Below are 17,500 nucleotides of genomic sequence, written 5' to 3'. Positions count from 1 at the left end.
ATATATATATATATATATATATATATATATATAGTATATGTATATATGTATATATATAATATATATAGGCCTATATATATATATATATATATATATATATATGTGTGTGTGTGTGTGTGTGTGTGTGTGTGTGTGTGTATATATAGTTCTGTTAAGTGCACCATGTGAGGAACTGCAAAAGATGATTATTTAAACAGAGAAAGCAGACATATAAGACTGAAAATGAATATGAGTAAAACTGAAGATATTGTTCAATAAAAATGCAGACATCAAATAACAGTTATGGAAGAACATCTGGAGATTGTTAATGAATATACGTACTAAGGACAGACAGTAAATGTTTCCCCAGGACATGAGACCGAAATTAAAAGAAGGATGAGGATGGTATTGAGAGCTTTTGATAAATAAAATGAGATTATGAAAATTGAATGACACTTTCTCTAAAAAAGAAAAGTATTTAATCAGATGGCCCTACCAGTATTAACTTATGCATCAGAAACTTGGAGCCTTATTAAAGCCTTAGAACATAAACTAGTTATAGCTCAAAGAAATATGGAAAGAATAATGATGGGAATAACACTAGGAGACAGAAACAGAGCAACATGGATACAAGAGCAAACTACAAGGTACTTTAACAAAATGTAAAATAAATGGATATGGGAAGGACATATAGCCTAATGGACATTAAGAATAACAGAATGGGTTCCTAGAGATTGCAAAAGAAGCAGAGGAAGGAAAAGAAGACGATGGATTGAAGAACTACACATTTGCGGGTGTGGACTGGCATAGAAAGACCATAAACAGACAAAGAGTCGGACATTATCTGAGGCCTTTGTTCTGCAGTGGGCTAGTAACAGCGGGTGTGGACTGGCATAGACTATATAGACGAGAGTCGAAGGACATTATCTGAGGCCTTTGTTCTGCAGTGGACTAGTAACAGCGGGTGGGACTGGCATAGACTATATAGACGAGAGTCGAAGGAAATATCTGAGGCCTTTGTTCTGCAGTGGACTAGTAACGGCTGATGATGATGATAATGATGTTGATCCACTGTGTAAGATATTCGATGCAGTGAAATACTACCAGCTGAGAGACTCGTAGTTTAACAGCTCAGCTCAGTCACCTCAGTGTCACCTGAAGTAGCTCAACCTACAACGTGACTCGAGAGCGCCTAAAGCCCTAAACCAATTAGTGAACGAGGTGAGCGTCACACCAGTGTTTTATGTAAATCACCAAAACTGGTCATACCAATATTCAAGTACATTCTCAGATACTCGCATCAACCTTTGCACTGACTTGATCGATATATTTAAGAACGTTGGTGTTCGAACTCTGTAATGTAATAAATAGAAAGTTTTTATATGCGTTCCCTGGCAACAAAGGTTGTCTCAATCCTCCCAGTTCTACTGTATGCCCCCACAATGCAATACTCCATGTTCATGAAGTCATTTTGTGTTCATCTTCAAAACAGAAAGGCTTCTGATTTTACAGTCCTTTTTTTATTCGTTTTCTTCCAAATTGTTCATTCATGACCTTAACCTTTATTAGTTCAACCTTCCCAAGTGAAATATTACTGTTACTGTATAATAGTTTTATTCCCCACGCGTTTACATTCTTTTAAAGGTTTAAATGTCTCACAGGAATGGAAGAGACGAGACAGGACAATATCCTACAGATATGATCTCCCTCACCCTAGGACAGAGAGGACGGCAGACAAGGCTGCCGATGACTCAGCAGTCCTGGGTAGACCTATAGGCCTAACAAGGAGGTTTATCTCCTTGTAGGCCTAAGTGAATTAATGCTACCCAATGTACCAAGCTTATAGACTCGCCCAAAGCCCCATTCCTAGCTCACAAGAACGGCGAGGTTACAGTCTACAGACACACCTCCCTAGGGGCTAGACGCACCGCCAAAAAGCCCCTGTCCGGAGAGAAGCTCCGAGCAATATAAAGAAGAAACACCTAGAAACTACTGAACATAAGCCCCACATTAAACCTTCAAACTTAAAACCATTATAAGCTTCATCAGGAGACAAAATCGCCTGCATTTAATAGTATGTTACTGATGCCTTTGTGGGTCTTCAATATATTTCTTTAGCAGTACTGATTTCCTCGAATAATTTGCCAATTTACCAGAAAGCTCTACAGTCAAAACTTCCTGCTCCTAGATTAAATACTCTGCTTGCACTAACGCCTTGGTATTTTCATCCCAGCGCTTTTCGGTTTCCATTGACAATACATATATTCCTTTCCTTTTTCTAGTAGTTTTCATGACTGTTTCATTCCAGAGCTATCGTCCTTCATTTTCCCCAACTGTTTTGGGGAATATTCATGAATTTATTTATAACAGTATTTTTCATTATGAGACTTTATTAGTGGAAAGTTCACTGAATCAAAAGTTATAGTTTTTCCATTTTCGGTGTATTCTACCATCCTGATCTTCGATTTAATTTGATGAATATATAATTCAACTAAATTTTCCAGCCGTCAATATTGTGAGACCTCATATACCCAAAGTTTTTTTTTTTTTTAAGATCACATATGCCTAAATTAAATTTCTAAAACCTATTTCTAAAATTTGTAAGCGTCCTCTTTCCCTCGCACCATTTCATATAGTTCTTTTCTTCCCTCTATAGCTACCAAAATATTGACAATTCTCCGTCTCAGTTTGCAACATTTACAATACTATGACATTTCATAATTAGTTACTGCCAATAGCATTCGATGGCGCTACCTGCCATCTATCACGAAGTGTCACCAATGTTCTTTGCTACGTCCAAGCAGGGTTGCCAGGTTGGCCTTATTTGGGCCAAAAAATTCCAAATTTGGCCTTTTTCGTGCTAGATACCTAAATTTGGCCTTTTTCGTGCTAGATACCTAAATTTGGCCTTTTTCGTGCTAGATACCTAAATTTGGCCTTTTTTAAAATTAGTTACCCTTGAATGCTATATTTTCGGCCTTTTTCTACTATTAGGTTAGCCTTTTAACGCTGCAGTTGGCCTTTCTCATTTGGAAAACCTGGCAACTCTGCATCCAAGTTCTATTGTTCTTTACGGAGAAACCCCATTCAACCCGCAGAGTACTATCCTGTTCGTAATACTAGATATACAGTTAATTCTAATAGTCAGGCCTTCTCCACCCTGAGGCTTAATACTACACAGTATTCTAGAAGCTTTATTCCAGCTGTGACCAATTTGTGGAATGATCTTCCGAGTCGGGTAGTTGAATCGGTAGAACTTCAAATGTTCAAACTTGCAGCAAATGTTTTTTTTTTTTTTTTTATGTTGAACAGGCTGAATAGTTTATAAATGAAAGATCGGTTTTAATGGTGTTACTGTTCTTAAAATATTTCATTGTAATTGTTCATTGCTTCTCATATAGATTATTTCCTTATTTCCTTTCCTCCTTAGGCTATTTTTCCCGTTGGAGCCCTTGGGCTTTTAGCATCCTGCTTTTCCAACTAGGGTTGGCAATTAGCTAGTAGTAGTAGTAGTAGTAGTAGTAATAATACTTCTCATATAATTTTTTCCTTATTTCCTTTCCTCATTAGCCTATTTTTCCTATTGGCGCCCTTGGGTTTATAGCATCCTGCTTTTCCAACTAGGGTTGTCGATTAGCCAGTAATAATAAAAAGAAGAAGAAGAAGAAGAAGAACAACAACAACAACAACAACAACAATAATAATAATAGTCAAATTCACAAAATACAATAAAGTTGTGGGATTATTTTTCTTCAATTTTTCGTCTAAACAATTTTCTCCATAGCTTTGCCGTTAACCCAATTAATTTTTTCTTCGTCCAAGTGTACTTAATATGATTAGATTGGCTAGGCCATCTGTTTCTGAATTGTACATAAATAAGCTACGATGTTAAAGATTAAAGACCTAACTTTCATGAATATTTTACATTAATAATCTCAAGGATTATTATTATCATTATTATTATTATTATTATTATTATTATTATTATTATTATGAATATTATTATTAGCTATACTACAACCCTAGTTGGAAAAGCAGAATGCTATAAGCCCAAGTGCTCCAACAGGGAAAAATAGCCCAGTGAGGAAAGGAAATAAAGAAATTTTTACATTAGTAATCTCAAGTGCTAACGACAAAAGTTGATTATTATTATTATTATTATTATTATCATTATTAGTTAAGCTAAAACTCTAATTGGTTACGCAGTGTGCTATTAGCACAAGGGTTCTAACAGGAAAAAATACCCCAGTGAGGAAAGGAAATAAACAAACTACAAGAAAGTACTGAACATCTATCTATCTATTTACCAAGGCACTTCCCTCAATTTTGGGAGGTAGCCAATATCAAAACAAATGAACAAAAAGGGGCCTTCCTTTCTCATATCCTCCCAGCCTGACGAGGGATTCACACGAGTTTGGCTGGCACTGCTAGGGTAACAACATTAAAACATATCTTTCGTATACAAACTCTAAAAACTTTAAAAAAAGAGGAAGAAAACTAAGATAGAATAGTGTGCCCGAGTGTACCCTCAAGCAAGAGAACTCTAACCCAAGACAGTGGAAGACCATGGTACAGAGGCTATGGCACTACCCAAGACTAGAGAACAATTATTTGATTTTGGAGTGTCCTTCTCCTAAGAAGAGCTGCTTACCAGAGCTATTATTACTATTATTAATAATTACTAGGCTACAACCCTAGTTGGAAAAGCACGATGCTATAAGCCCAGGGGCTCCAAGAGATTTATAATTTAAATATAACCGTCATTCGATGTTTCAAACGTGTCCTCACCACGAAAAACACATAAAGGCCGACCTTTCACATTACACGTAACGCAGCTAAAGATAGATCGTAAGGAGATTTAAGCGACCTCCAGGAGCACGTTTCAATACATCTGATTTTGCCGGTTGTATTCCACCAAAGCATACTTGCCCAACCACATGACAACCACTTACTACCGTCCCACTCCCTCCCTCCCGCCTCCTCTCTCTCTCTCCATTACCCACGCAGGGGAGTAGGGGACTTTAGCACCGTGAAACTTCCACCGTAAGCAGATCCCAGGTTTCTATTTATACACGGTGGAAGAGCGTCTACCCACAAGAATTGATAAAAATATGACGGATTGGTTTTTATTTCCTATTCTATGTAGTTATTTCTGACCAAATCACCTTTCCTCAAACCAGCTTAGGTCCACCTAAAATTACCACCATTCAATATTTGTTGGGATTTATTAATGAGTACCGATTAAAATTACTTACTTTACAGGCTGCTTTTCTGGTCCTATACAGTAGGGTCCCTACCTACTCTCTACAGGACCTCCACAGTCGTTTTATCATGTTCGTTCGAAAGCATTTAACATTTCATACTGCATATTGATCGTTTATTTTCAGATCCACATTATCAAAGTACTTAGGAGAAAAGAAAGTTTTCCTTTCTACGATATTTAAAAAGAAATAAGGACAAAAATGAACTTATGACGTCACTGGTGAAACTCAAAATCTAGCGGGTTAGCCTCGAAGTAGTTTTTAGGAAAAATTAGATTGGGAAAATGTAGGAATTAACATTAGTCCGCTGCCTCTTTTGCTAATTTGCCTAAGAACTAAAAAGTCTCTAATATTCTTCATAAAAGGTGGAGAGAGAGAGAGAGAGAGAGAGAGAGAGAGAGAGAGAGAGAGAGAGAGAGAGAGAGAGAGAGAGAGAGAGAGAGAGAGAGAGTCGATTATTTGAGAAAAGAAAAATCCAAATAATTACTGCAATGAGGATTTAAAGGCCGGTGATGAATGACATAGGCAAGGAACAGTAACATTGTCCTATCAAGCAGGACAATGCCATAGAAACTGACCATATTACATATGATCAGCGCCCAAGCCCCCTCTCCACCCAAGCTAGGACCAAGGAGGGCCAGGCAATGATAATTTTTAGGAGACTAGGGAGGGAAGGAGCTCTCATCACTAATTGATTTACACTGGCTGTTAATCAAAGCAAAAAAATGAGTTTAAAATACGCACAAGTTATAAGAACTGGACGTCCAAAATATCTAAGAGAATTGCTGCATATTGTGCAGCCAACAAATCGTGTTGACACGAGAATAGTTACAGATGGTTTCAAATTATTGTCTACTGTAGGTTTCATTTAGGAATGAAACTATAAGAGAGATTACTCGAGTGCCATATGTGGATGATATCATAGTGAGGGGTAAATGGAGATGGTTTGGGCATGCTCTCCGCACTCCCCAAGAGAGATTAGTTCACCAAACTTTCAACTGGGCTCCACAAGGCACTAGAAGAGTTGGAAGACCCAGGCCTACATAGCTGAGAACCACGAAGCGTGAAGTTGGAGATGAAGAGTGGAGAAGTATAATAGCTCAAGATAGAGACGACTAGCGAAATCTAACCGAGGCCCTTTGTGTCAAAGGGTAGGAGATGATGATGATGAAGGTTCCTGAGCGTTCATATAAGCGGCCCAAGACTGTACAATGAGATCACACTAGGCATAAAAAAGGCTGAAGATATTAAGGCTTTCAAGAGGAAACTGAAGACTTTCTTGTTCCCTAAGTGCTTCGATAATATGAATTTGACAATAAATGAGCAATATGTGGTGTGAAATGTTGAATGCCGTGGAATGTCTACGATAAAATGAATTACGAAAGGACCTGTAAAAAGAAGGTTCCCTTGCAGTATAGGACCGGAAAAGCAGTCCTTAAAGGAAAATATCCTTCCTCTTGTTTATATGTGACGAATCCAATTTAATGTTGTTACTGTTCTTGAAATATTTTATTATGATTGTTTATTCTTCCCTTGTAGTTTGTTTATTTCCTTGTTTCCTTTATTCACTGGACTATTTTTCCTTTTTGGAGCCCTTGGGCTTATACCATCTTCCTTTTCCAACTAGGTTTATAGCCTACCATGTAATAATAATAATAATAATAATAATAAACAACCAAAACCTCCCACGCAAAGAAAAGGAATAAAATGAATACCTTCTCTCTATGAAGCAATAAGCGTAGGTGGGGCCGATGGAGTCTCTCTCTCTCTCTCTCTCTCTCTCTCTCTCTCTCTCTCTCTCTCTCTCTCTTTTCTGACTAGTCTTTTATCATCCGCCTACTGCTCTGGAGTTATTACATCCTCTTTAAAAAAACAAAAAATGCTTCGAGGACGATGACATTTGAAACGGTATGAGCATTTTTGTTTCGTTTTCTCGCTTGTCAAGGTAACGCTGTGCAGATGTGATATTCTTGTTTTCATGTAGCCCTAGATTTAGGCTATAATTGAGTTTGTTTATATATATATATATATATATATATATATATATATATATATATATATATATATATATATATACATATATATATATATATATATATATATATATATATATATATATATATATATATATATATATACATCAACTACAAATGCAGCCGTTTCTAGTCCACTGCAGGACAAAGGTCTCAGACATGTCCTTAGTCATGTATAGCGTTGCTGATCATGGCGATGCTCAAACCCTTTTCACCACGTTAAGGTATCCCCACTCAGAAGATATATATATATATATATATATATATATATATATATATATATATATATATATATATATATATATATTCTTTCATATAACCCCACAATGCATTCTCTAGTAACATTAGAATAAAGATAAGTCAATCTATAGATAGAAATTAGGAAAATTTTATACCAAGAAAATAAATAAACTAAAATCTAAAAATAAAAAATGACTAAATAACGCAAGAGCATCTTTACTGATTTAGAAAAATGACAATTAACCCTACCCTCATTAAATCTGCACATTGGAAAAATAGATTAATTAGCTTAGGCCAAAAGCTTAGTCCGTAACCGGTGAACGCTAGACTGGGGTTCGAGTCCAGCTCAAACTCGTTAATTTCTTTTAGTCGATGCAACAGGATGGTGGGTTTGTGGGAGCCTGTAAAATTATCTGCTGAGTCATCAGCAGCCATTGTTTGGTCCAAATTGATCCTAGCTTGGGTGGCGAGGGGCTTGGGCGCTGATCATATATATGCTCAGTCTCTAGGGTAATGTCACTGTCCCTTGTCTCTGTCATTCATTAGCGGCTTTTAAATTTTTAAATGAACAAGCATAAAGGTTGAAGTTTCATCTCGCAGCCAATCTTATTTCTCACATAAGGAGTGCCCTTTTAGCTCGGAAAAGTTTCCTGATCGCTGATTGGTTGGAAAAGATGATTCTAACCAATCAGCAAGTAGGAAACTTTTCCGAACTAAAAGGGCACTCCTGCGAGTCAGTGCAAATGAGCCTCATTAAAAAAAATTGAGTATAGTCATCATCGTATAGGCTTATGGACGTTGCCCTACACGCCGAACTAAAGGATGATTGGAATATGAAATGAAAAAAAAAAAGGTCTAAAAAGATCATTCAATAAGTTCCCATTTACAATGGTGGACTTACAACAAGATCAAAGTATTGCAATGCCCTAATTATTTCTCATATCGTTTATTTCCTTATTTCCCTTCCTCATTGGGCTATTTTCCCTGTTGGAGCCCTTGGGCTTATGGCATCCTGCTTTTCCAACTAGGGTTATAGCTTAGCTAATAATAATAATAATAATAATAATAATAATAATAATATTTCCTTTCCTCACTCGGCTACTTTTCCCTGTTGGAGCCCTTAGGTTTGGAGCATCCTGCTTTTCCAACTAGGGTTATAGCTTAGCTAATAACAACAACAACAACAACAATAATAATAATAATAATAATAATAACACGACTATAGAAACCAAGTTACATCAGTAGGAAGGCTCAACAACTTACAATATTGATTCTGTAACAATATTGCGGGTTGGAAGATTAAATTGTTAGCGACTTAGTCAACTTCATTCTTGCTGTTACCACCACCTGCTTGAGGAGACTGGAGTTACAGAATACAAATAGTGAAGTCTTTCTTTGTATTCAAATAAGATACAAAACAATGCCTTACATGAGTCGCATGTAAACTACGTTAAAAAAAAAATCTTTATATAATTCTATATACTGAAGCAATTAATTACCATGAAGAATTTCGTGCTAAAGAAATATCAGAGTTATTGGCAAATTGGCAACCTGTCTCCGAAAGGGAGATATAGCCAGTACAGTTAAAGATTAATTATTATTATTATTAGCTAAGATACAACCCTAGTTGGAAAAGCAAAATGATACAAGCCCGAGGGCTCCAACAGGGAAAAATAGCTCAGTTTGGAAAGGAAATAAGGAAATAAACGATATGAGAAATAATTAACAATAAAATATTTCAAAAACAGTAACATCAAAACCGATATGTCATATAAAAACTATAAAAAGACTTATGTCAACCTATTCAACATAAAAACATTTGCTGCAAGTTTGAACTTTTGAAGTGACTTAATGGCAGTTGCTTCTAGATAGCAATATATATATATATATATATATATATATATATATATATATATATATATATATATATATATATATATATATATATATATATATATATATATATATATACACATATATATCTACCAAAATAACAACAATAATAACAATAAAGGGGATAGTCTTGCCAGGCTGTTGTTTTCAATCAAATTTACCTTAAAGAATGTCTTCAACCAAATTAATAATAATGATAATAATAATAATAATAATAATAATAATAATAATAATAGTAATAATAATTAAGGAGATATTCCCAGGGTGTTGTTTTCAATCAAACTTGCATTAATTATTATTATTCTTATTAGCTAAGCTACAACCCTGGTTGGAAAAGCAGGATGCTATAAGCCCAAGCTAAGCTACAACCCTGGTTGGAAAAGCAGGATGCTATAAGCCCAAGCTAAGCTACAACCCTGGTTGGAAAAGCAGGATGCTATAAGCCCAAGCTAAGCTACAACCCTGGTTGGAAAAGCAGGATGCTATAAGCCCAAGCTAAGCTACAACCCTGGTTGGAAAAGCAGGATGCTATAAGCCCAAGCTAAGCTACAACCCTGGTTGGAAAAGCAGGATGCTATAAGCCCAAGCTAAGCTACAACCCTGGTTGGAAAAGCAGGATGCTATAAGCCCAAGCTAAGCTACAACCCTGGTTGGAAAAGCAGGATGCTATAAGCCCAAGCTAAGCTACAACCCTGGTTGGAAAAGCAGGATGCTATAAGCCCAAGCTAAGCTACAACCCTGGTTGGAAAAGCAGGATGCTATAAGCCCAAGCTAAGCTACAACCCTGGTTGGAAAAGCAGGATGCTATAAGCCCAAGCTAAGCTACAACCCTGGTTGGAAAAGCAGGATGCTATAAGCCCAAGGGAAAAATAGCCCAGTGAGGAAAGGAAATAAGTCAATAATTAAACGATATAAGAATGAAAATTGAAATAAAATAATAAAAAAAATAATAACATTAAAACAGATAGGCCTATTTGATATATAAACTTAAAGAGGGTCCTCTACCAAAATAATAATAATAATAATAATAATAGTAATAATAATTCTATTAAAGGGGATAGCCTCGGCAAATAATAGTAATAATAATAATAATAACAATAATAATAATAATACAATTAAAGGGGATAGTCTCGCCAAATAATAGTAATACAGTAATAATAATAATAATAATAATAATAATAATAATAATAATAATAATAATAATAATAATACTATTAAAGGGGATAGCCTCGCCAAGGTGTCGTCCGGCGATTCAAATCAACGTGATCAGAAATCGCTTCCTACATTGGTGACCTACAAAACAATTCTGACTCATTCGATTTACAAAGACGCACACGACCAATCAACAATTCTAAAAAGACATGAAAGTTCTTTTTTTCAAAAGCGTACTATAGGGCATCTAAATAATACTCTACAAAGGAACAAAGGGAAAAACTATTAGGAAAACACAATAGTTTTACATCAAAAGTTGTGTAGCGAATAGTCTAGTGTTTGTGCTATCGATTTCCCAGAGATCATTTTTATACTGCCTTATCGTGGAGATAAAAATGAGGTAGCATTATTTAGAGATCCTATAAAAAAAATATTATTAAAAAATGAGGTAGCATTATTTACAGATTCTATAAAAAAATATTATTAAAAAATGAGGTAGCATTATTTACAGATTCTATAAAAAAAATATTATTAAAAAATGAGGTAGCATTATTTACAGATTCTATAAAAAAATATTATTAAAAAATGAGGTAGCATTATTTACAGATTCTATAAATATATTGTTTAAAAAACATGAACATCGAATTTATTAGGTCAATCGTACGAAAGTGCAAACACTTACTTATACTTAGGCTACATGAATAAAATAAATCTTTGTGTTTAATCTATATCTATCTATCTATCTATATATCTATCTATCTATCTGTCTATCTATCTATATATATATATATATATATATATATATATATATATATATATATATATATACATATATATATTACCATTATTACTTGCTAAGCTACAACCCTTGTTGGAAAAACAAGATGCTATAAGCCCAAGGGCTCCAACAGGGAAAATAGCCCAGTGAGGAAAGGAAACAAGGAAAAATAAAATATTTCAAAACCAGTAACTTAAAAATAAATATTTCCCATATAAACTATAAAAAGTTTAACAAAACAAGAGGAAGAGAAATAAGATAGAATAGAGTGCCCGAGTGTACCCTCAAGCAAGAGAACTCTAACACAAGACAGAGGAAGACCATGGTACAGAGGCTATGGCACTACCCAAGACTAGAGAACAACGGTTTGATTTTGGAGTCTCCTCCTAGAAGAACTGCTTACCATAGCTAAAGAGTCTCTTCTAACACACAATATATATATATATATATATATATATATATATATATATATATATATATATATATATATATATATATATATATATATATATATATATCAGAACCATGTTGTTTCCCCCTTATAAGGGTTGGCTCTAAATAGATAAAAGACAGCAATTACCGCTACATTCGCACTTCAGCGGTTGAATCGTGCATGAATCAGCTACCTATTCTTATATTTTTTAACAATTCCATTCTGATTACACGCAGTTCACTGAAAATCCCAAAACAGTTATTTATCTTGTGATAGCCTATTAAAAACGTCCCTGATTGGTGATTGTCAGACTGGGGTTCGAGTTCCGCTTAAACGCCTTAGTTTCTTTAGTGCCTGCAACCATCACCATCCCCGTGAGCAAATGATGGGAGGGGGAGCCTATGGGTCTACCTGCTGAGTCATCAGCAGCCATTCCTGGCCCTCCCTGGGCCTAACTTGGAGGGACAGGGAGCGTGAGTCTCTGGGCCGGGTAATGTCCTTCTTGCTAGGCCAATATCACTGTCCCTTGCCTTTGTCATTCATAGCATAAGTGGCATTAAAACCGCAATACTCTTCCACAACGGAAAGTTGTCTTACTTCCATAAAAAAAAACCTTCCAAATCCTACACACGTACACACACACAATTATATGATTGTCACAATTATTGCGTAGTCAGTTAGTCCCATATTATGAAATAGTAACTCACGAAGCCTCACCGAATTTCAAACTCATAGAACCATGGAAAATATTTACACCTACTGACAATTATATCTGATATGGGGATACCTTAACGTGGTATATGGGTTTGTGTATTGCCAAAATCGGCAAAGCTGTACTAGCCAGAGATGCCCAATCTAGGTTGGTTTATTGTGAGCGATCAGACAAAAGTCTCACACCATCACTGGCCAGCGTGGTGATGAAACCTGGCCAAACACCAGACATGAACAAAGACATGTCTGTGCCCTTTGTCTTGTAGTGGACTAGAAACGACTGCATTTATATATATATATATATATATATATATATATATATATATATATATATATATATATATATATATATATATATATATACACACGTGTTACATTCAAAACATTAAATATAACCATAGTTCATATACCCGGGAAGTTATTCAAGACTAAAATGCTTTGTATCTTTTCTCTAATGCATTCAGACGTCAAAGGTTTACAGTTTTTAGCGGTAGGCCTAAAGCTACATTTAAAATTGCCTTTAAAACAAAGTAGCTTTGATAGCACTTGGTAATCTACCTTAATACCCAAACAACAAGAAGCTCGTTTAAATCCTTATATAAACTATCTCGGCATCAAAAATAACTAGAGGCGTAGGCCTATAAACTATATAGGGATAAGAAATAACTAGAGGCGTAGGCCTACATACTATATAGGGATAAGAAATAACTAGAGGCGTAGGCCTATAAACTATATAGGGATAAGAAATAACTAGAGGCGTAGGCTTATAAACTATACTGCATAGGGATACAAAATAACTAGAGACGCAAGCCTATAAACTAAATAGGGATGAAAAATAACTAGAGCCATGGGCCTTTAACTATAAAAGGATAAGCAAATAACTAGAGGCGTAGACCTATAAACTATATAGGGATAAAATAAATAACTAGAGGCGTAGGCCTATAAACTATATCGGGGTAAAAATAGGGATGAAAAATAACTAGGAGGTATAGGCATATAAACTATATCGGGATTAAAAATAACTAGAGGCGTAGGCCTATAAACTATATCGGAATAAAAAAATAACTGTATGCGTAGGCCTAACTGATGGAAATGAAAAATACGCCTATTATGTTTGATCAGATAATTGCGAGTATGTAAAACACAATAAACTATACAACCTTATAAGATAACAACATTATATTATTACTACTACCTAAGCTATAACCCTAGTTGGAAAAGCAGGAAGCTGCAAGCCAAGGGCTCCAACAGGGAAAATAGCCCTTTGAAGAAAGGAAATAAACCGTATATGAGACGTAGTATATAAAACTATAAGATATTTCAAGATTATTACCATCGTTAAAGTAGATCTGTCATATACAAACTAAAAACGTGTAGGCCTATATCCCCTTTGCAACTAGTTTGAACTGCTAGAAAAAAACTTTTCACAATGGGGCCATAACTGGGATAAAACTTATAGATTACTATGTAGCATTGAGTATTACGATGTAGAAGACAAGGCTGTTAGAATTAACTAAATACCTAGTACAAGGTACAGGTTATTATAGTCTGGCAAGATCTAAATGCAAAGTCCGTATAGCCTGGGAAGAGCTAAGTGAAAGGATGGTCAGAATTTTGAAATATCTTAACTTGTAAATAACTAACTGAACGGTACCAGAAAATAATATCAAGATCAGGAGTAAGAAATTTAATAGACAACAAGCTTTTGTCTCATAAATTAAGAATAAAGTTAACAGCTGAAGACCCTTCGGGACACCAATGATCGAAACAAGGTTGAATGAATGAATCAACATTTTGTGGTTCTTAAAAGTAAATTTGCAATCACGATTCACACCTAAAATTTTAAATGAGTTGTATATAATTAAAGTGACGTAAATATAAATCTATAATGAGAAATTCAGTAACCATATATTTACATACAGATGGAATTGATGCAAAGAGAGTAGCATCATCTGCATACGCAACGAGCTTATTTTCTAGGCCAAGCATCATATCATGCGTATATAGCATGAAATGTATTGGGCCCGGAATACTACCCTGAGGAACGCCGGTATTAAATTGCCGTACTCACTACGATCCCCTTCAATAACTACTCTTTCAGTCTATTACTTTAAAATTCAATAATGACGTCAAGAAAGGACCCACCTACACCCAACTGTTTGTTTGAAAACAAAGGCCTCAAAATTAACACGGTCAAAGGCAGCACTAAAGTCAAGGCCAATTAAACGAAGTTATTGGCCATAATAAAGACGTTAAAAACGATACTGTATTGAAATAACTTCCATGTGAAACATACTAATGTACAATTATGTGTTTATTTCGTATAGCTTTCAAGATAACTTATTGTACATATTACTTAAGATTCTAAATATACACTGGTAATAGTGAAAGTATTATGCCCAAATTGGTCGATCGATTGCGGTCAACAGAATTATTCTCCTTGACCACTGAAGTGAATAGATACACACACGTAAGTTATTATTATTTTCGTTATTATTATAACTAGAAGCTAAGCTACAACCCCAGAAAGAAAAGCATTATAAGCCCATGGGCTCCAACAGGGGAAAATATCCCAGTGAGAAAAGGAAACATATAAATAAACAAACTACTAGCGAAGTAATGAACAATCAAAATAAAATATATTACGAACAGATACAATATTGAATTAGTTATATCATAAATAAACTATAAACACTTATAACAACATGAGTAAAAAATAAAGTTTTAGGGGAATACACGTGTTAAAAAAAAGGCTTGACAGGCAATATACGAAGTATAAATATTTATCGTTAATTTATCCTTTGTTTAAAAACCTGCTTCAAAACCGGAAGCGTTTGTTAAGTTGGTAAATCTGGTAGATCAATAGGCCTAACTGGTCGATATGATTGACAAAGAGTTGGATGTTTATACGCCATCTCCCATTAGTCAATAATAGGCCTACATTCAAAAGTATATTTGCAATTAGACACTCGTGGAATGGCAATTTTGGTAAACATATATGAGCAATTGACCACATAGGAACAAGGAGATATAAATAAATTTTAAACTTATTTGTAGATTCATCAAAATTGGGTAATTGGCATCTGCCTATCTGTCTACAATAACAGTCTATAGACATTATAAAACCGTACATTTAACTATGCTTTTAACATTGAATTTAACTATAGTTTCCTCTCTGAAATGGTAAACATATATGAGCAATTGACCACATAGGAACAAGGAGATATAAATAAATTTTAAACTTATTTGTAGACTCATCAAAATTGGGTAATTGGCATCTGCCTATCTGTCTATAATAACAGTCTGTAGACAATATAAAACCGTACATTTAACTATGCTTTTAACATTGAATTTAACTGTAGTTTCCTCTCTGAAATGGTAAACATATATGAGCAATTGACCACATAGGAACAAGGAGATATAAATAAATTTTAAACTTATTTGTTTTAATCAAAATTGGGTAACTGGCATCTGCCTATCTGTCTACAATAACAGTCTATAGATAATCTAAAACCGTACATTTAACTATGCTATAAATGATGAATTTAACAATATTTTCCTCTCTAAAATGGCAAGAACGAACATTAAGTCAACACTTACCATGGCCATCACTTCCTTCCATATTCATGGCTATAATATTACGTCCGAGATTTTAAAGCTATATCCACTTAATGTACACTTTCCTTCTGTTAGGAAATATCATTTTTTGTTTTGATAAACATCCGACTCATGTCAAAAAAGCGCTGATATGATCTTATTTTCGAATCATATAACACGTTTTTAATTCACAATGATAAGAATCGTCCGTAGAAACCACTTTCACAGCTGAGAGTTCGCTGTTGCACTGACGTTATGGTTAGAAATGCAGAGCTGCCACATTTTCTTTACCACGCTATCGTACGGACGATTCAGAATTGTCGTTTTTCCACCAGAATTATCGGAAAATATATCGTATGCATGTGAAAAATGTCGTATCTTTTATCACTACATTATGCTCTATAATCAACAACATTTTTTAGTAACAAAATGAATACATTTAAAGCTTTTTTATACATTTATTATTCAATGAAATGGCAGATTATCGCGCCTTCGGGTCGGAAGTTATCGTACCGCGTGTGACTACACTGTTTCAACTTTTAACAAATACTCTCAGTCTAATCACCTATTATTTATACCCATTTATGATCATGATTAACATATCATGGTATTTACATAGTTGATTATCTTTAAAAAATTTGTATGGCATAAATCGTTACCTAATAACTTTTCATATTAAACACTGCCATGCGCATGAATTTCGTTGACCTAAGCTTCATGCAGGTGCATTTTATGCAATTCAGCCTTCATTTATTATAATTGCAATAAATGGACCTTTTTATATTTCAATATCATAATAAATGCATTTAAGTCTTTGCCGTTTATGATTTTTGTTCTAATTTCCGTCATTTACTCTTATCAATTATGCAATTTAGTTTGTTATCCTGAACCATTTAGATTATTTGTTAAATTAATTATAGGTGTCAATTTTAAGCATTTTCTTGACAGCCTGAATTTTACATATTTAATCATATATAACCAAAATTCTTGCTTTACATTTAGGCTATCATTTAGTAGGCCTATTTAAATAAAAAGACACACATTAGAATGATAATAAATAAACAATTTTAGCTATACACTTTACAATATCTTATTATCATATAGTATAAAGGTAAAAGAAGGAAAAAAATCATTAATATATTCTACATTTAAAGTCTAAACTCATTTATTTCACAACGCAAATAATGAGAGTTATCGTACACATCATCCTTTCTGTTTATGTGCGCTTGAGAACTCAACATGCGCATGTCACGTTCGGTTCAACGTGATCTTTATTGTTTTCTTTATTTTTAATTATCTAATGTTCACCTAGTATTATTATTTTGCTTGTTTTAATTATATAAACATAATTGAAACTAATTTCTTAGATAATTAGAGAATATTCAACTTAGAACTTTCTATGGGACTGTTGTTATGCGGTGGA

At 34.4% G+C, this 17,500-nt stretch overlaps 1 protein-coding gene across 1 annotated transcript in view; it reads right to left on the bottom strand.

Moving 5' to 3' along the window:
* The window catches only part of per (period), a 173,909-nt gene extending 157,592 nt beyond the window's left edge, over nt 1–16,317 (bottom strand). Inside the window, exon 1 of the mRNA XM_068367075.1 lies at nt 16,081–16,317. Within this exon, the coding sequence (XP_068223176.1) occupies nt 16,081–16,108 (28 nt within the window). The 5' untranslated portion in view covers nt 16,109–16,317. The remainder of the gene's footprint in view (nt 1–16,080) is intronic.
* Between the last annotated feature and the right edge of the window lie 1,183 nt (nt 16,318–17,500).

Source organism: Palaemon carinicauda, chromosome 45, assembly GCF_036898095.1.
Source record: "Palaemon carinicauda isolate YSFRI2023 chromosome 45, ASM3689809v2, whole genome shotgun sequence".
Classification (NCBI taxonomy): Eukaryota; Metazoa; Arthropoda; class Malacostraca; order Decapoda; family Palaemonidae; genus Palaemon; species Palaemon carinicauda.
This window is presented reverse-complemented; position numbering and strand designations above follow the sequence as displayed.